At 39.6% G+C, this 21,015-nt stretch overlaps 1 protein-coding gene across 1 annotated transcript in view; it reads right to left on the bottom strand.

Moving 5' to 3' along the window:
• Window positions 1–21,015, bottom strand: part of MGAT5B (alpha-1,6-mannosylglycoprotein 6-beta-N-acetylglucosaminyltransferase B) — a gene marked incomplete at both ends in the record, with an annotated part of 257,340 nt that overhangs the window by 100,134 nt on the left and 136,191 nt on the right. The window contains 2 exons of the mRNA XM_081320209.1: window positions 1,847–1,920; window positions 9,084–9,196. Coding sequence (XP_081176335.1) covers window positions 1,847–1,920; window positions 9,084–9,196 — 187 coding nt within the window. The remainder of the gene's footprint in view (window positions 1–1,846; window positions 1,921–9,083; window positions 9,197–21,015) is intronic.

Below are 21,015 nucleotides of genomic sequence, written 5' to 3'. Positions count from 1 at the left end.
CAGCCTGTCTGGGTTACTGGAGAACAGCTGCCGAAGCCAGTTTCCATCCTCACTTGTAGCCAATCAACACCACAGAACAGGCCTCAAGCTCAGGAACCAGGTAAAGGTCGCAGTCTCACAGCAAATCTGCCAGAGCTATTGTAGTCAAGCAGACAGTTGTCCCTCATCAACAACATCTCAAGCTTCCTTCTTCTTCTGCCATGGATTATCCAGATAACGGGTCATTTTCTGTTTTCCCCAGGAAAACCTTTCATACTTGACACACTAGCTTCAGCCTGCCTCTGCAGTCAGCTACCTAAGAGGCTCTGCTGAGGAGTCTTCAGGAAATGTAAGAGGGGCTTCTTCCCATCACAGTAAGCATGCAGTGTGGATAAGCCTATGAGTGAGAGAGCCTTAGGTGCATCATTGTGTTCTTCCCTTATCCCGACATAACTCAAAAGCATCCTGAAGTTTTACAAAATCAGTTACCTTGAAGGGAAGTCAGGGGAATGCAGGAACTTGAAACCGGTAACTGAGGCCGAATAGGAATCAGCAATGGGGACAGCCAAATTCATGCCAATGTTAACAGCCAGCTCAAGGATAGATGGTGTAGAGCAGTAGTATTCAGTAATACATAAAGTCCTATGATTTTGCAAACTTTAAAAAAGTATATATAAAATAGGATGGTTGGATGGGATCCAGGGTTGTGCTCCATTGAGTTATTCTTGTGCTGGGGGAGGTAATAAAATGGCAACTGTTGTTCATAACCCTCACAGCACCATCTGCTCTCTGCAAAATCACTCCAGATTTGCATGAACAGGATAAAAATCCATTTTCTGGCTCATGTAGGGAGCATCTTCCAGATTCTACTTCTTTATTCAGCTCTTTTATCTATCTATCTATCTATCTATCTATCTATCTATCTATCTATCTATCTATCTATCTATCTATCTATCTATCTATCTATTTATACAGTTGCACATCTCAATCCAATTGACTCTGGGCAGCAAACAATATCACGGTAACTTAAACCATAAAAACACAATAGCAGTTACAAATTGTACATATACTGTAGGCAAATGAAAATGTTCATAATAATTACCTAAAAATTAACAGGGCAACGGGGTCCCTAACACTTTTAGCACACTGTATCTGCTAGAGAGCCTGAGGTCCTAAATGTGTTAGGAACCCCATTATCTGGTTGCACATAGCCAAGTCTTTGAAGTCTTGTGAAAGACTAACAGGGTTAGAACTATCTAGAACTTAGGATGCAATACACTTGTATTTCAATAGAGCAGGAGTTCATTTAGTGATCGTTCAAAGTTACAATGGCATTGAAAAATGTGGCTTATGACCATTTTTCACACTTATTGCCATTATGGCATCCCCATGGTCATGTGATCAAATTTTAAATGCTAGGCATTTGACTCATATATATTATCGTTGCGGTATCCTGGGGTCATGTGATCACCTTTTGCGACCTTCTGACAAGCCACGTCAATGGGGAAGTCAGATTCACTTAACAACCAGGTTACTAACTTAATTGCAGTGATTCACTTAATAACTGTGGCAAGAAAGGTCGTAAAATGGGACCAAATTCACTTAACCGCTGTCTTGCTTAGCAATGGAAATTTTGGACTTAATCGTGGTTGTAAGTTGAGGACTGCCTGTATATTACCTAACTGTCCTTTACACTTCACAGCTTTGCTTGTCACTCTGAGGGAAACTTGCTATTTTGCTTGCTAGAAAAAGGTTACCTCTTCCTCAGAAGGTTTTAACGGTTGTTTTTAACTGCCATTCACTAAGAGAGCAGATCTTCTCATTGTTCCTCCTAATCAGAATATAATTTTAAATCTTGCATACTCACCTCGATTTTTCCAGAGCAGTCAGGATACCTGGGATCTCTGGGCACTTCACACTGGTCCCGTCGGCCTTCTATGGCTGTAGAAAAGAGGGAGGGAGGTTGGTTCCAAACTTGGAAGACAATACGAACTGTGGTTTCCTAACAGTATTTCATATTATTGAAGCAACCAAACCACACTGTCCTTGGAAACAGCTTGTCTCCCCCCCCCAACACAAATGGTCTGCCAAGCTGAAGAAGTAGGAAGGGAGGAAAAATATGTTTAGTTTGCATTTAAATGTAAGCAAATTAAATCCATTCATATGGATAGTAGAATTATTTATTTATTTGCTCTTCTCCAAATATTATTCAGCACTTTTCCAATTAAAGAACCTACAGAAATATACATATACATTTTCAGACTCTGGAACTAGGACAAGACTTCTCCTTTAGGCATGATTTTCTCCCTATTGTTACAAGTCTTGATTTTTCTTCTAAATATTTTGAATGCTTCATTATGAAAAATCCTTTTTTCAAGAGTGAAATAGGTGGTTTCCAATCTCTGTTTTTCCCTCCACATTTAAACCAAATAATCATAAATTATCCAAAAGCTCTAATCCCATAAAGCCATAAAGCCCAAATTAATCTGGAAGATGATTTATTATAGGATGCAACAAGTCTTAAATGATGAGTTTCTTTTTCTAGATGTTATTTATCTATTCAGTATTACTGAATTGTATATATTGTATCTATAAAATAGGCTTTATATATGCTAAGCTCTTACTTTATGTTTTTTTTTTATTGGAAAACACTTCTAATTCCTTTATTAGAAATATGGCAGATGAAACTATGGGAGCACCCAGCAATCTCCAAAATACTTCAGACATGAAAAAACAAGTCTAATATTAGTTTTAATTAATCTGGAAACTATGGCATGCAATCCTGTGCATGGCCATTTGCCATATCCAAGCTCTGAATTATCTTAAAATAAGAAGTTTAAATACTTCACTTATGTTATTTTATTTTTATAGCTGATCTAAAATTTGACATAAATAGCAGTTAAATAGAACAGTTCTGAATGTGACAAAGTGTTAAATTACCATGCAACTCTCTCTGTATTTGTTTTAAACCAAGTTGAAAAATAAGGGTAAAAGTGAGATGCTTCTTCTAATGAAGTAGTTTGAATTTTCTTGTAATTATGTATTACATTACTCTGCAGTTTTCAGTGTATTGTCTATTTTTGTAATTTCTATTTCTCTTCCTTTTATTCTCTCTCTCTCATCTCTCATCTCTCATCTCTCATCTCTCTATCTATCTCTCTATCTCTCTATCTCTCTATCTATCTCTCTCTCTATCTCTCTATCTCTCTATCTCTCTATCTATCTCTCTATCTATCTATCTATCTATCTATCTATCTATCTATCTATCTATCTATCTATCTATCTATCTATCTATCTATCTATCTATCTCCCAGTCCCAACCTTCTGACTTTTTTACGTTCAGAAATTCATGTACCATTGGTCCCATCCCCTTAAGACAGATTTTAGGGCTAAAGAATACTGAAGTTGTTAAACCTTTTGTTTTAATAGGTTTTGGTTCAGATCTCACAACTAGATTTGGATAGAAAGACCACTTGTGTAATATCCTCTCCATCCAGGTAACTCTACGCTCAATGGGAAGAACTTAATTCACAATACAAAAATCAGTGTGATTCACATGATGTGTTCCACCTTGAAAAGTGCAATCCCCTGAATGTTTAAAAAGCTGCTTCCTTTCATTGTCCAGAACTTGCAATAAGCTTAAGAGGATCAGCAGAAAGGATATCTTTTTAAAAAAAAACTGCACTATCATTTTTAACTGCAGTGAAGCCTAAATGGAGATGTAGCGAGTCTCATCCCTTCTTTTAATTGGTTTCTTAAACAACACAGAAGTTTAATGGTTGGTCCAAATTTCATTTTTTGGCCATTTGTCCACCTTTGAGATTGTGTCTCCTGGACCCTACATTTCTAACAGCATCTTTAAAAGCCCTTCAACATATAGACATGTGCAAATGACAGCAGAGATTTATGCTAGTAACTAATTAACTTACAGGCCATCAATGAGACAAATAATTACAAGCATAGAAATCTTCCAGACAAGATAAAATGTAAACAAATTCTATTTCCTTGAGATATGCTCTAATGTGCTATACATAACTGAATGGAGACCTTGTTCATGCTTGTCTTAGTCTTTTAGCTTTAGCTACAATCATACTATGATTGCAGTTCTTTGACCAAAGACAAAAGCAGGCTCCAGAACAGCTGGTTTCTTGGTCCAACATAATCAATCCCACATTGGTAGTCAAACACAGACAAAATCTTCCCAAGCTTAATTATTTTGCACGAGGCCAACAGCCTTTTGAGGAAGGCAAGCAAACAAAAGAACAACAAGGAGTTAAGTAAGGAGACTCAAGGAATAATATCATTCCCAACTAGGACATGGGTTTCCACAGTGCCCCATTGAAGTGGATTCATGAGGTTAGTTGTGCTTTTAGACATACTGGAGTACATCTGCCTGTCCCTGCATAGCACACACTTAGCACTCGCCCAGCAAGCTCCTCATTGACACGATCCATTATTCATACAAAAGAAAGCCAGCAAGGCCTTTATCAACTATTTATAATGTGCTCCATTTGTTTTCATGACTAGGTTTTCTGAAACCTATGCAATTATTCATGTCCCTAATGTTAAATAAGGTCATTGCTACTCAGCTTTATTAAGAACCCTATCTGCACATTTAAGATGGATGTTAAAAACTGATATTAAAACAGCCAGTGGCTATAGTTTATTGGCTTCTTTGCATTCTCTCTAGCCTGGGGAGAGATGGGAACCCCAGTCATTTGGTGGGCAAAGAACATTGAGAGGGAAATTGTCAATATTTAATATTTGAGGGTCACCACATGGTAGCTTGGTTAGACAGGCAGTCATAAAGTGCTCTCGCATCTGCCCCATTAATCATCATAATGAGATCCACTGACAATTTCAAAGATTAAGTCTTTTATTCAGGAAGGCAAAAGCTTCATTTCCAAGCCTATATGATAAAAAATGTCTTTGAAAAAACAGTAAAAGCAGAAGAACACTGTCCGAGGTGTGAGTGAAATTCTGAATTAAACAAGACCTTAGGAGTCAGTAGACCTGTTGGATTGGAATTAATTTCCTTAAATTTCTCTATGCTCCTCTTTGCCTTTCTGAAGAGGCAAAAGGTCAAAGTGAAGAGATGGGGTTCAGGTGATGTTTCAAACAAAAAGAGCTAAAAGATCTGAGTTGGGGTAGTAGTGAACACAACAAGACACCAGGTACAAAAATGTGGCTCCCATCACATACTCATTTTTTGCAGCAACTAAGGCAGTGATGGTGAAGCTTTTAAACACTGAGTGCCCCCAAATTGTGCCCCCACTCACCCCCACTCTGACCCACCTCTGCCTACTCCTTCCCCCCACCCCGCCCACCCACAGGGCTACCTATTGCCTCCACGGCTCACCGCAGCAGATCACCCAGGCAGCCCTGCAGTGCCATGACAGCCACGCCCTCTGCCCATGCCCCGCAGCAGCATCTGCACACGATGGGGTGTGAGAGTGGAGTCTTGTCCCTGCTGCCTGGCTGCCATGTCCTTGGCTGCTCTGCATGGGCCGCGCCTGGGGGGGGCTGCTGCTGAGGAGAGGGCTGTGGGGGGAGGCGGGGCTGGGGCAATGGCACGCATGCCCACAGAGAGGGCTCTGTGTGCCAGCATGCCATAGGTTCTCTACCACTGAACTAAGGCTTTGGTTGAACCATGCACCAAAAATTCAAGTTCCCTGTGGAACCCCTACAGGTCCACCTGGTGCTTCAGACAAAGTGGTCTTTTCTGCATGCTGCAAGGGTAACCACAGAGAGGTTCAAGGCTAATTGGAAGTAATCCCTCCATGACAAAAGATTGATGACTACATCTTTAAATTATGCGACTGTCTCAAGAAAAAGACTATGTAACTCCCCACCATGAAATGAACCTTCAGTAATCTGAATCAGATCATAATTGATGTGAACCTCTGAGTCAGCTCATATTCTTGGTCTAAAGAAGGCAAATTAAAGTCCCCAAGAGTCTAGGGAATCTACCACCATTTTTTTCCGCAGAATCAAGTGGCTCAGGTAGAGAAGAAGCCTCACATCAGGGATGCTGGTACCCTTGCAGCAGCCTCATCTGATCTCTGAGGCCCAACTCCACAAATAAGGTCCCACATCCATCAATATCTAGAGTAGCACTTCTGGAAGCCCCAGAACATCTTGGATGGCAATGGCAACACCCTCCCCCTTCCTCAGGATCAGGGCTCATGACACACTGGAAATCCAAGTTGGCACAAGATTTGAGGGGCTTCTTATACCTGATACCCAACCAAGCTTTGTAATGCATATTAGGCCAGCCCCCTCATCAGTGATTAAATATGTGAATATTAATACACTATCAATAAGAACCTGCAAAACTCCCTTTGGGGGTAAAGACAGATACCGGCTGGATTTATATTGTACATGATACTAAGCCATGAATTTTTACCATAGTGTATTGAATAAAGCTCAGTTGATGGGTTCAAATTTAATACTAACCCACAATGGCTAAATGTATATATTGCATCTAAGCGCAAGTGCACACGCACACACACACACACACACACACACACACAAAACCACATTATGTCTTAAAGTGACACAATCAATGAAGTTGTTGAGACATCAGTGAAAACTAAAATGTGGGGGAAAGCATGCTTTTCTCCCTCAAGGCTTCTCCTGAAGGCTGGATTATTCTAGATGCTGCCAAGATGCTATTCACTGCATGTACAGGATGTTGAAAAGACTATCTGAAAAAATTATTTTTATGAGGAAGATATTAAAGGACACACACTAATCTGCAGATTGCTATCTCCTTCCCTGTTGAATTTCTATCTCATGGTTAAGACCTTTCTCTTTCAGAGGACTTTTAGGGATGGAATCAAAGGATGATGCTACCCTTAGGCTGTTGATAGGCAGAATTATAATTTGAATTCACAATGCTTGCAGTTTTTATATATTGCTTTTACACTTATTTATTACAACACTATAACATTATACTTTTACTCTAACACTATAACATTTACTCTTATTTATTATAACACTATAACATTATAAGCCACTCAGGATCTTGGATTGTTGCAGTACAGAAGCTTGAGTAATAAATAATAAGTAAATGATAAATAAGCACATGACAGAAAGGCTTCCTTGGGTGTAAATACTAGATTAAACACTAATTAGTGGCCACATTTTTGTGGGTAGAGGACCCAAATGCTACGAGTCCCAAGCTTGACAATCCACAGCTTACTACATAAGGCTGACAAGATTTCTGTGATAATTGCCCCATTTGACTCCAGTGGCAAAATAAGAGCAACTATTGAGGGTGCTGTTGATTAGTTCAGAATGAAAGTCAGCCTAGAAGAGAATATATTATGGAGAGCAGGAACAACAACAGAAAGCAAAGTTGATGAGTCCACATGGGATTTAAGGCATGTATTTTAATGGTTCTGGTGGGGATCATTTTTTTAGTGGCTTAGTAGGAAACAAACAGAATCACTGTAGCATGATTTCCCCAGGATTATGGCTTTTAGCATATCCATCCACTAAAAGGAGGTGATACACACGGTGAGGAACACTGAAGAAAGAAGTAGGACGAAGGTGTCCTCGGGATATGCATCCGTTGCCAAGGGGATGGGCTCCCTCCCTCCTTCCCTTCCCTTCCATCGTGTTGCTGCTGCTGACTTAGGAAATGGCTTGGCAGTTCTAACTGAGAATTACAGCTCATGATGCTTGACATTCCGCCTATCAGTGGCTTTTCAGATAGTAACTCTTCCATCCCCAGCTGAGTCAAATAAGGCCAACATTAAAAGGGGCTTCTCTCCTTTCCCTCATGTGCACAAAATCTGCCAAACAGAACTGAATGTGCAAATGTCCATGGTGTAATTTCCACAGTTTGAAACCATGTGGAAGAAATATTTGATTATGAATGTTCTTTTCACTAATTTTGCACGTTCCGTTTTTCAAGTCTAAAATTAAAATATGCCTATAACAACTTTGCTCTAACTATGTTTCCATTCATTCCCAGTCCAGATGGCCTGATTTAAGATGGATTAGTGCTTCTGATCTGTAAAGAATCCAATCATGAAAGATGTTGAGTCTTCATTACACAGATAGTCATGTGATGGCACTGATTGTAAGCCTGATGTGCAATGTAAAGCACAAATAGCTTATAAATCATAACAATCAGAAAGACATGAACTACATTATGAAATAGAATGAGCAAAATAGATTGACGGATTTATGGAGATTTTCAGTCAACCAGGTCATGGTTGTCCCAAAGGTGCTTTTTCAAAAGGCAACTGGACTTTGTTTTTCCTTGAAGACATTTCACTTTTCATCCAAGAAACTTCTTCTGAACTGAACTGAACTGAAGAAGTCTCCTGGATGATAAGTGAAACATCTTCAAGAAAAATCAAAGTCCAGTTGCCTTTTCAAAAAGCACCTTTGGGACTCTGTATGGATACAGGAGGAAGGTAGAGATGTGTTATATCAACCAAAAAAGAATAGAGGATCAAAGTGTTTCCATCAGCAAAAGGCCAAATTGGTTTCTTCTCATGTATCTCCACTGTGTAGAGAAAGTTTCACAGTTGGCTTAGCCAATTGGGTGGATACTTAGAAAGTAGGTTTGGCTTGCTTTAATTTTATATGCAGTTTTATTTGTTATAAAAGTTACAGATGTGTGTATTTGTATATGCTAACTCCTATCCAAAGATTTCGGCATAAAAACTCTGAGTAGAAATAAAAGACAAGTCATCACAGTTGGAAAAGCTGTGACAAGTCTGATTGTTGCTGATGGGCAATCTCAAGCCATCATTTTCCTTTCCACCTTTGACTAGAGAGTTTTTCACATAGAGAATTGTCTTCTGGATTATAGCACTCACATTCCTCTATTCTATATCTAGACGCTTTTTAAATCATGCTGCTTAGGTTGCATTAGTAGTACGAGACATGGCAGATTTCTTTCATGTGAGAATATTGCACCTTAATGCTTAACCCAAGGTTTGTTTTGGGAGGGGGAAATAAAAGGTAACTTGGATTTACACAGAAGCACTATAGCGTGAAAGACTCAGATTTAGCTCATTCAGTGTATGCATAGAAACAAAGATACTGGCTCAGACTATTCTTTTCACACCTGATGGTGTTCTTACATTTTCCATTTAGGAGACTGTTCCGAAGAATCTGATCCACCTTCATTGCAATGTCCGAGACATTCTGAGCAATTGCTTGAATCCTCTCCATCAGACCAGCTGCTGGATGGAACCTAGGAAAAGAAAAATATAATCCATGTTTCATTTTTGGTGGGTATTTCAGCTTGTCTGTTAGAGTAATGAAGGTACTCTGTTCCTGAAACAACAGTTCTTCAAAGCAGATAACTACCAGAAAAGAACAACTTTGACAACCAGAAAGATGTTGGACTCAAGAGTGATAGATCTAAATTTTCATAATTTTCTACCTATAGGATAACTATAGGAAGTTGGGATAACTATAGGAAGAGTCTTATTTTTGAAAAGGAGCAGAACTGTACCTGTGGCCAGTTTCTTTCTAGCCTTGCCCTCATCTTCTCCAAATGCTCCTTTTTCTTTTTGATCAATCTTATTTCTGAATTGCTTTCTTCCACACCCCATGCCATTTTCAGATGGCTTTACTTCTTTAAAAAATATACACTTAAAGCTACTTCAAACATAGATCTAAGAAAAAATAAAGAAAAAAACTATGTGCAGATACGTATGCTCTCTGATACACTTGCCAGGAAGGTATGACCATATAGACTGTGTAGCCAATAAACTCAAAGTAGCAAAAATGAATTGGTTTCTATGTGACCTGTGCAGCCCACTTTGCCACCCCAAAGAGGGATAAGCAGATCAGCTGTTTCAGGATGGGCCATATTCCCTTGGCACGCTAAGCCAGAATTCTTTTCACAATTTGTTCACATTGAAGCTTCATACTGTAGAGATAGGTACATTTCAATGTCTCATTGCCAGTTTGTTTTAGGCTCACTGAGTTTATGATATGTTCCCTTTATTAATTCAAAGTAACTTTTGTATCCCACTCTTTGGTCACCAGAGACTGCAACATTTCAATTTAACATTTGCTTATACATTTGGACCAGATCTATAAACAATTGTTGCTAATTACATACCACTCTTCATTTTAACGAAAAGGAAACACAAGCTATTAACTTACTATGGCAAGCAATGGTTTTGCAGCCCAGATCTGATAGCCTCAAGCTTATATTAATTTCATTATATATTGTATTTCCAATCTACATATCAGAGGTACCTATTGCTGTCTCATGCATTGTTTGGCCTTTTTTAGTTTGATTTAAAAATGATCCTTTTTTCATATATAGAGAACATCAGCTAACTCTTGCCCACCTTCTTTTATTTGCAGCAAGTTTTTTTAATTCCCTACATAACAGTGTACATCCAATTCTTCACTGCCGGAACATCTACAGGGAGAGTAAAAAATATATACCAAGATGGCTGAAACCATTGTCAGTTGTTCATCATTGCCATATTGATTTTTCCAATATGCACAAATGCAAACTCATACACACCCCTCTGGGTGGAGCGTATGTTTCCTCTGTACTAGTATAGCAGGAAAGCAAGATTCCTGTTCTTTGTTTCAGGGCACGTCTAATATTGGAATACATGCTCTAGTGATCTTAGTAAAGATAATGGTTCTAGTAGTTTAACAATGATGTTATAATTGTCATAGATCCAACAATATTTTTCATTTCATGAGATTCTCACATGAATCTCAAAACAGCATGAACTGGCTGTTTTGATCTGAAATGGATGTCTGCACCTCAGTAAGATGGCTTCAGGAGTCAGGATCTGCTGAGATTACTATAAAATCATAAGGCTAAAGACTGCAACTTTTACTTATGCACAAGGGGGTTTAGAAATAGCAAATTTAAGCTATTCAACAGAAGCTATTCAATAATTTGTAAAGAAGCTCTAGTCTAGGGGCTACTTTAAAGTTAAAACGAAACCTTGTTAATGTTTTACTCAGAAATATCCCATTGTTTACTGGGGCTTGCTGCAAGATAACTGGGTGGTGGTGGGTTTTTCCATTGTTCTTTCAGGGTGTAATGGAAAAAAGAGTACAAACTGAATAGTTTCAAGTATATATTTGAATATATCTTAAAATTAAATTATGAGTGATTTGTTAAAAAATAGGTGGCATCTTAATAGTAAATCTTAGGGCAATTGTATTATTTTTAACTTACCAAATACAATACTAATGAAATACTGGATATTTCTTCAAAAGGCTGCAAGCCTACTTGCCACATTTCCAGGTTGCAAGGCTCACTGAACACAATTTACAATAAACAATCCTAAGTAGGAGTGCATGCTAAGTACTGTAGCAACCACACCTGGGAATCCTGTAAGACATGTAAATGAGGGAAGCAAACATTTGCATTTTTAGAACAAAGTCAAACTGGGATAATTTTTATTCTTCTCTCCATTATTGTTTCTATTCTTTTTCTTTTTTTAAATTCAGGGCTTGCTTTATTGTTATTATTACAGATAGCAATTACTTTACTTTATGCCATGGGTATACATTTTGGGAATGGAAGCACATAATCCTCATTGGGCTGAGCATCCTTTCAGGACTGGGCTGTCAAGCCAACTGGTGTCACCATACACCTACAAGCACCAATCTAACAAAACACTTTTGCATTGGTTAAGATAGTTTCACTTTCATTGAGAAGTTATGTCTGCCAGTTCTCCATGCAGCACTAACAGCCAATTTGGTCAAGGGGTTTTAAGCACCAGACTGGAAAGCAAGAGACTGTGAGTACAAGTCCTCCTTTTCTCATGAAAGCCAGCTGGGTTACCTTGGGTCAGTCACTCTCTCTTTCATTCCAATCCAGAAAGGAGTGGTGGAGAAAATAGAAGGAGGAAGATATGTTGGGCATGTTCACCACTTTGAGTTATTTGTAAAAGTAATAAAGGCAGGCTATAAATAAACTAACTAAAAACACCATTTCTGTAATTTTGACTTTTCACCAGTTGTATGACTGTAGTTTTTAAAAATATTATATATACATACACTAGTAGTAGTAGTTGGAAGGGACCTTGGAGGTCATCTAGTCCAACCCCCTGCTCAGGCAGGAAACCCTATACCATTTCAGGCAAATGGTTGTCCAGTCTCTTCTTAAAAACTTCCAGTGTTGGAGCATTCACCACTTCTGGAGGAAGGTTGTTCCACTGGTTAATTGTTCTAACTGTCAGGAAGTTTCTCCTTAGTTCTAGGTTGCTTCTCTCCTTGACTAGTTTCCATCCATTGCTTCTTGTCCTGCTTTCAGGTGCTTTGGAGAATAGCTTGGCTCCCTCTTCTTTGTGGCAGCCCCTGAGATATTGGATCACTGCTATCATGTCACCCCTCACCCTTCTCTTTGTTAAACTACACATACCCAATTCCAGCAACCGTTTCCTATTTTCCTAATTCACTTTTTCACTTTTCCTAATTCACTCTAAAGCTTTCCCTGCGCAGAGCCTTAAGTAACACCAGCTGCCTGCAATTAGTGCAGGTTCTCATCCCACCAGGCTCAAGGTTGAGTCAGCCTTCCATCCTTCCGAGGTAGGTAAAATGAGGACTCAGATTGTTGGAAGCAATAAGCTGACTTTGTAATAATGCTGCTTCTGTGGGGGGGGTGAAAGCTCTAATAAGCAGGCATATACATAGAATGAAGACTATTGCTAAGCACATTGATTTGTGCTTTAAATTGTAAGCCGCCCTGAGTCTTCGGAGAAGGGTGGGATATAAATGGGATTAAAAAAAAAAGACCAAATGGGAGATCCACTCCAGGTTTTCCAGCCAGCCCGCCCAGTTCCTGAGTCAAATGTGTCCTTAGAGCTAAGCAGCTGCTCTGGCTACGGCATTCCCCACCTGCCTTTCAAGTTGCTCTTGCATTCCCCACCTGCCTACAGCTGCTCTTCAACTTTAGAAGGAAAGACGCCCAGACCCCAGCGTGTAAAAAATCACAGACTGCAGCTTCTACTCCAATTGGTCCCGCTTTCCCTGCGCAGACTAAATGGAAGATCCGCTCCAGGTTTTCCAGCCAGCCCTGTCCCTAAAGTTTCAGCACCCGGCGTATAAGACGACCCCTGACTTTTGAGAAGATTTTCATGGGTTAAAAAGTCATCTTATACGCTGGAAGGTATATATATTTGTACAAATTTTGGGATTGCTAACAAAGAATTAAAGGGAGACTGATACAGCCATTTCAAACTTATTTGTTCTTATCAGTCAGCCACACCCTTCTGAGATTCGAACCTGGGCTGATTGCACATTAGGCAGTTGTTTTTACCTCTAGGCCACAGGCTCTTTCTCACTTTGTCAGCTGCATCGGGGAGGGAAGAGGCAGGGGAGATATGTCTTGAGTATTTTGAACACCTTGCCGGCCCAAATACAGGCCAAATCTTTTTGCCTGTATCAGCCCAAACACACTCTCTCTCTCTCTCTCTCTCTCTCTCTCTCTCTCTCTCTCAAAACATATATATATATATATATATATATATATATATATATATATATAGACGCGGTGGCTCAGTGGGTTAGGACGCTGAGCTTGTCGATCAGAAGGTCGGCAGTTTGGCGGGTCGAATCCCGAGTGCCGCGTAACAGAGTGAGCACCTGTTACTCGTCCCAGCTTCTGCCAACCTAGCAGTTCGAAAGCACGTAAAAATGCAAGTAGAAAAATAGGGACCACTGTGGACTTCCGCTGGCGGCGCGGCGCTGAAGACAGCCTCCCCTGGCTGCCCGCGGCTCAGCTGTTTGTTTTTTCGCCCGAAACAGCGCCGATCAGCTGTTCGGGCGAAATTGAAGCCCCCTCCTCGGGAGAAGAGGAGGGGGTGAGGCCCCAGGTAGGGGTAGAGTTCTCCGAGGCCGCCTGAGCTTCGAGCTTGGGCGGCTGAAGGATCGAACTCCCCCGTGCCTGGGTTGCTCCCAGCTGGCCGTCGTCTCTGCTCCGAACTTCCTGGAGCAGAGCCAGGCGTCTGCGAACCATCCCTGCCTGAAGAAAGGACTATGATTTAAAGGAGCAGGCAGAGCGGTACAAGAGGAAAAGGTGAAGAGGACTATTTTACTGTACTCTCTAACTTGTTGGACTTTTTAAACTTTAATTGAAAGTGCGTCATAATTGAGGATTAAAAGATGGCGGCTAAACCTCCCTCTAAAACTCTTCGGAGTGGAGGATCCTCGCCGGTGCAACAATCATCACTACAGGCATTGCACCCTCCTGAAGTGCTGACATCGAAGGATTTGCGAGATGCCTTGGATAAACATGCCCAGGTACTTTTGGAATCAATTAATCAATCAATTGCTGATAAATTTGCACAGATGGAGGAGAAATTGGAGAAATTTGAGGAAAGAATGGAAGAGAGGATGGAACAGAAGTACAGCGTGATGAAGGTAGACATTTTGACTTCAGTGCATAAAGTGGCGGAATGTGTGGAAGATTTAGATGAAAAAGTGGATGATTTGGCTCAAAGGAATGCTATACTAGAAGTAAAAGCACGGGAGAATGAAATTGAAAGAGGCAAGTTGGAAAGGGAGTTAAGCCATGCCCAATATTACCAGATGCAGTTTGCTGTCAGAATTAGAGGCTTAAAAGAGAATGTTAAAGAAGATTTAAAGCAGCTGATCTCTGAGGCTCTCGAAGGGGTATTGAACCAGCCAGCATCTGAAATAAGAGCAGCTATGGATAAAGTGTTTCGGGTGAATTCATGGATTGCCAGACAGAGAAAGTTGCCTAGAGATGTGGTGGTTTATTTTGCAAAAAGAGAAATTAGAGATCAAGTTATACAAGCTGCCTATGATGCTAAGGTTGTGATTGCTGAACAAGAAGTCTTGGTTTTAAAAGAAATTCCTCCAAGGATTTTAAGGGGAAGAAAGGACTATACATTTCTTGTGCAAGAGCTCAAGCAAAGAGATATAAGGTTCAGATGGGAGATTCCAGAGGGGCTGATGGTGATGTATGAAGGTAAAAGGTATAGGCTGATTACTGTGAAACAAGCACGTGATTTCTACAATAATGTCTTAAAAGCAACCCCATTAACGCTCCTGGAAGCTGGAAAGGGATCTGGAGAAGAAGAACAACAAGAGGAGGAAACAGAGGAAAATGGTGCTGGAGGAGATCAAGCTACAATCTCTTTGGGTGATCCTAGAGAGCAAAGAGTGACGCGTGCTGCTTTAAAACGAGCAAAGAAAATAAAAGAACAAGATCAGCAAAAGTCTTCAGATTCTTCACATCGCATTCATAGCCAAGCTGTGGGAGGAGCACGGCCTAAAGTAACCAGTCCTATCAAAGCTGTGGTCCAAGAGCTTCTCGAGGATATACATGGCAACTAAATTTTTAACCTGGAATGTTAATGGACTAAACTCACCGCAGAAGAGGAAGAAAGTTTTTCAATATTTAAAACAATTTAAGATAGATGTTATATGCCTGCAAGAAACGCATATTAGAGTTTTGGATCAAAAGTATTTATTGAACTCGAGGCTGGGTACGCAATTTGTTGCTTCTGCAGAGAATAAGAAAAATGGAGTGGTTGTTTATGTTAAAAGTGCCTTAACAGCGGACCTAATTGAAGCAGATAAGCATGGAAGATATGTTATGATTGAGCTGTTGTTTGAAGGTAAAAAGACGCTTTTAGTTGGATTATATGCTCCAAATCAACAACAAGCTGACTTTTTTAGTTTACTTCATACAAAGCTTACCCAGTTGGATTATAAATCCTTTATTTTTATGGGGGACTGGAATGGAGTTATGGATGTACAGTTGGATAAGGCTGGAGCCTTTAAACGCATTCCAAGTCACGCTAGACTGCCTAAATCTTTTTTTGAAATGAAGGATGACCTGGAATTGCGAGATATTTGGCGTGAGAGACATTTGCAGGAGAAGGATTATACATTTTATTCTGATAGACACCAATCTTTTTCGAGGATTGATTTTATTTTGTTGACTAATGATCTTCTTTTGAGAACTAAAAAGGTGAAAATCTGCGCAAGAATTATCTCTGATCACAGTCCAGTGTGGTTGGAGATTGATAAGGAAAGAGGAGATAGACGCTCATGGCGCGTAAATGAGAATTTGTTTAGAAATCAGAGAAATGTGGAAGAATGCAAACAGTGGATGAAGGATTTTTTTGAGATGAATATGAATAAGGGTACCTCTATGGATATGGTTTGGGATGCTAGCAAGGCCTATATGAGAGGGGTGTTGATATATATGAATAATAGACATAGACGTGCAGTGGAAACTAGAAGGAAAGAACTGGAGAATGAAATAAAGGAAAAAGAAAAGGCTTTGATTTTGAACCCAGAGGAGGTGAAGATCAAGGAGGCTATTAGACTGTTACGAGGACAATTTGATAAATTAATGGCTGATCAAGTGGCGACCAATCTGCGGTTTGCTAGGCATAATACTTTTTGCAATGCTAATAAGCCAGGCAGATGGTTGGCTTATAGACTGAGGAAAAAACAAAGGGCATCTAATATAGATAAGATTGAGCATAAAGGAAGGGTTGTGTATCAACAGAATCTTATTAAGGATGCCTTTGTGGATTTTTATTCGAAATTATATACTAAAGAGGACATTAATGCAAAAGATATTGATACGTATTTGGAGAAGGCTAGCATCCCGGTTCTTACGCAAGTACAAAAAGAGGGGATTAACCAACTGATTACAGAAGAAGAAATTTTTACAGCTATTAAGGAACTGAAGGTGGATAAAGCACCAGGCACTGATGGCTTGACTGCGGCCTATTATAAAAACTTACAATTAGAGATGATAAAACCGTTAAAGGAACTGTTCCAGACAATCCAGAGGGGGGGAAAGGTGCCCCCGTCTTGGAGAACAGCTTTTATCTCTTTGATTCCGAAGGAAGACCAGGATGCTACTTTAGTTAAAAATTACAGACCGATATCGCTTTTAAATACAGATTATAAGATATTTGCTAAGGTTTTGGCTAATAGACTGATGAGGGTTCTGCAACAGGTGATTCATGGGGACCAAACGGGGTTTATTAGTGGAAGACAAATGAAAACTAATGTGAGACATATAGTTGATGTGTTAGAGTTTTTGGAAAGGCACAACCAGATCTCTGCTGCGCTAATCTTTTTAGATGCTGAAAAGGCTTTTGATCAATTGAACTGGCAATTTTTGTTGAAAGTTTTAGACAAAATGGATTTTGGGGAAAATTTTTTACAACCGATTAGGGCATTATACCAAAAACAAACTGCCCGAATTATAGTTAACAATAGTTTGACAACAGTATGTAATATTGAGAAGGGCACAAGGCAAGGCTGTCCGCTATCGCCCTTGTTATTTATATTAACATTAGAGATATTATTGGTTAAGATTCGGAATTCGGAAAAAATTAAGGGGATACAAGTTGGAGATCAGGATTACAGATTGAGAGCATTTGCAGATGATCTGGTTGTTACAGTGACCCAGCCAGAGAACTCTGTTGTGGACCTGATGGAGATAATAACACAATATGGGAAGGTTTCTGGACTTAAAGTAAATATACAGAAAACTAAAATTTTGGCTAGAAATATGACAGTTTCGCAGAAGGCTCTCCTAGAAGGATTAACTGGATTTGAGATTGTTAAAAGGGTTAAATATTTGGGGGTGATTTTGTCGCCCTCTAATACAAAGCTATATAAAAATAATTATGAAAAGTTATGGGGGAAAATCCAAAAAGAACTGGAGAGTTGGGAAAAATTGCAATTGTCTTTGTTGGGACGGATTGCAGCAGTGAAAATGAATGTCCTGCCCAAATTTTTATTCTTATTTCAAATGATACCGATTCTTAAGAAAGACTCTAACTTGGAGGAATGGCAGCGTGGTATCAATAAATTTGTGTGGGCAGGGAAAAAGCCACGAGTTAAACTTAAGATTATGCAGGATACTCGTGAGAGAGGTGGCCTTAAAATGCCTAATTTTAAATTATATTATGAAGCTGCTGCACTAGTAGGAATAAGTGATTGGATTAATTTGACACAATCGAGGTTATTAAATCTTGAGGGCCATGATCTGTTGTTTGGCTGGCATGCATATTTGTTGTATGATAAGAAGGTAGATACTGTGTTTAGGATGCATATTTTAAGACAGGCATTGCTGAGAGTTTGGAAGAAGTATAGACATAAGTTAAGCAGCAAGATACCATTGTGGGCAATCCCAAAACACGCAATAGAAAATATACATGCTGGTTTCAAACATGATGAGACTACTTACAAGGAAATTTTAAGTTTGGAAAGGAATATTTGGTGCTTGAAATCATATAGTTTCTTGCGAGAAGAGAAGGTTGTTCAGACTTGGTTTCAATATATTCAGTTACAGGCCAGGTGGAAAGAAGACCAAAAAAATGGATTTGCAACGACTGATGAAAATTTGATAAAGCAAATTAGAAATCAAGGACCAGCACATATTAAACGGATATATCTTGCATTGATAGAGATCGATTCAGAAACAGAGCTTGTTAAGGATTGTATGATAAAATGGGCCCAAAACATTCAGGAAGTTATTACAATGGACACGTGGGAAAAGATCTGGGTGAGGAATGTAAAATTCACTCAAGCTCAAAGTTTAAGAGAGAACTTTTACAAAATGTTTTATAGATGGCATCTAGATCCTAAAAAGCTTGCAAGTATGTATCCGAATTATCAGCCTAAATGTTGGAGGTGTGGTGATGAAGAGGCAACATATTTTCACATATGGTGGACATGTAAAAAGGTCAAGGCTTTTTGGATAAAAGTCTGGTGGAATATGCAGAAGATTTTTAAACGGAGGATAAAGTTTTGTCCGCAATTTTTTTTGTTGGGAATAATTGTTGACGCTACAGTTGTGGACTCTAAGTTGATGTTGAATTTAGTTACGGCAGCAAGACTTTTGATAGGTCAATATTGGAAGAAAGAGGAACTGCCGACTATACAAGAGTGGATTTTAAAGGTTTCCGACTTGGCAGAGATGGCGAAGATTTCGGCCTATTTGAAAGATTACTCGCAAGAACATTATATTATGGAATGGAGAAAATGGATTGAGTTTATCCAGAATAAGTATAGGGTCAAGAAGTTTTATTTAGCATTTGAATAAGTCTTCTTTCGTTTTCTTTTTTCTTTTTTTTTTTTGTCTTCTATATATATTTAATAATGCTAAGTTTTGTTTGATCCTATATAAGTTAGAGAGTGAGGGATTTTAGAATTTATAGTTGTTAGTATATGGTTGTTTATGATTGCTTTTTTATATATATATACCTTGTATTTAGCTCTGGGAAGTCCGGGGGGGGGAGGGGGGTTAGGGGGAGGTGGGGGGGGAGGAGGGAGGGGGGGAGGGGGGGAAGGGGGGAGGTAGGGAGGGGAGGAGGGAGGGGGAAGGGGGTTTTTTAAAGGAAAACTGTATTTTTAAAACTTTTCAATAAAAAAAAAAAAAAGAAAAATAGGGACCACTGCGGTGGGAAGGTAACAGCGTTCCGTGCGCCTTTGGCGTCTAGTCATGCCGGCCACATGACCACAGAGACATCCTCGGACAAGCGCTGGCTCTTCGGCTTTGAAACGGAGATGAGCACCGGCTCCTAGAGTCGGAAACGACTAGCACGCATGTGCGGGGGAACCGTTACCTTTTTAGATAGATAGATAGATAGATAGATAGATAGATAGATAGATAGATAGATAGATAGATAGATAGATAGATAGATAGATAGACAGAGAGAGACAGAGAGAGAGAGAGAGAGACAGAGAGACGGAGAGAGACAGAGAGACAGAGAGACAGAGACAGATAGATGACTAGAGTCCATTCCTATCCTATCTTAACCCCCAACCCACAGAAATTGACCATTGCAGAATAAGTGCCTTGAAACATTGTGCTGAAATTCAATACTGGGAAAACACAAATGATTTCTTCTCCCTCCCCTCCCTTCAGCAATATCAACCTGCAATGCCAAAAAATTGAAAGGCCTGTAGAGGGATTATTTTGGGGTTTCAGGGGAAAGGAGGAATTGATCAATTGGAACAATCTGGGTCAGTTCATCGCAGCTTCTTGCCTTGGAGATGTTTCTCAGTTAGTACAGAAGATTTAAGTTGAGGGGAGAGAAAATAACTTATAGTTGCTGTCTGAGGAAAGGAATAAGGTGGCACTTTCCCTCCTATTGTTAAGTTGCGTGGGAATCTTTCTTCAAATCAAATCCTATGTTATTTAATTCTCTACTGTCAAAGCTTGCTACTACTGCCCAGAATTTGCTGACAGAAGTGATAGCAGGGCTGGCCTTGAAAACCTAAACTTGCCTTTTGCTCAATATCTACAGAGATTCTCAATCACCCAGGTCATGCTTGTCCTTAAGGTTTTGCTTCTCATCCAAGAAGCTTCTTCAGTTCTGCTGAAGAGGTTTCTTGGATGAGAAGCAAAATGTTTTCAAAGGAAAAAAAAAAACCAATGAAATCCAGCTGCCTTTCAGAAACCTTTCAGAAACCTTTGGGATTGCCTGTTGCTCATAATATCATTGAATAGAAATGTTTTTTTTTTTGCTTCCAAATTGCTTTCACTTCTACTTTAACACTGAAAATCCCTTGGGCATCTTTAATATCTATAGAAACTGGGGGGGGGGGGGAAATGAAGACAATTCTCCCAACGCTGTACTTAGGATGTCTCAATTTCCATAATATCCAAAGCATTAGGCAATTATTGCAGTGCACACAACCAACTTAATTGACTGTCACAAATATAGTTGGCCTGAAGGTAGCTTTTCAGAATCAGAACCTGGACTACTATATTCCTGGGCATCTCATGAACCCGCAGAAATAGACTCCGTCCCATCAAGCTAAATGCAGCCCATCAACCATATATTGTGGTTTGTCCAGTATTTTTCTTCCTAGTTTAGCATTTGTTATTCTATAAGGCAGCAATACAAGGAGATTCATTTTTTCCATGTATTGACCATCATACATGCCTGACAGGCTATGTGATAGGTCACAAGCACTGCATTCCTCTTCTATTTCCTGCGACAGGAAATTTTCAGTAAATAATTGCACATACAGTAGAAGACCTGTAACAGATTTCCATTCATCTCAGCT

The sequence above is a fragment of the Vipera berus genome (assembly GCF_964194415.1).
Source record: "Vipera berus genome assembly, chromosome: 2".
NCBI lineage: Eukaryota > Metazoa > Chordata > Lepidosauria > Squamata > Viperidae > Vipera > Vipera berus.
Note: the sequence above shows the minus strand (reverse complement) of the source record. Positions and strands in the feature narration are given on the sequence as shown.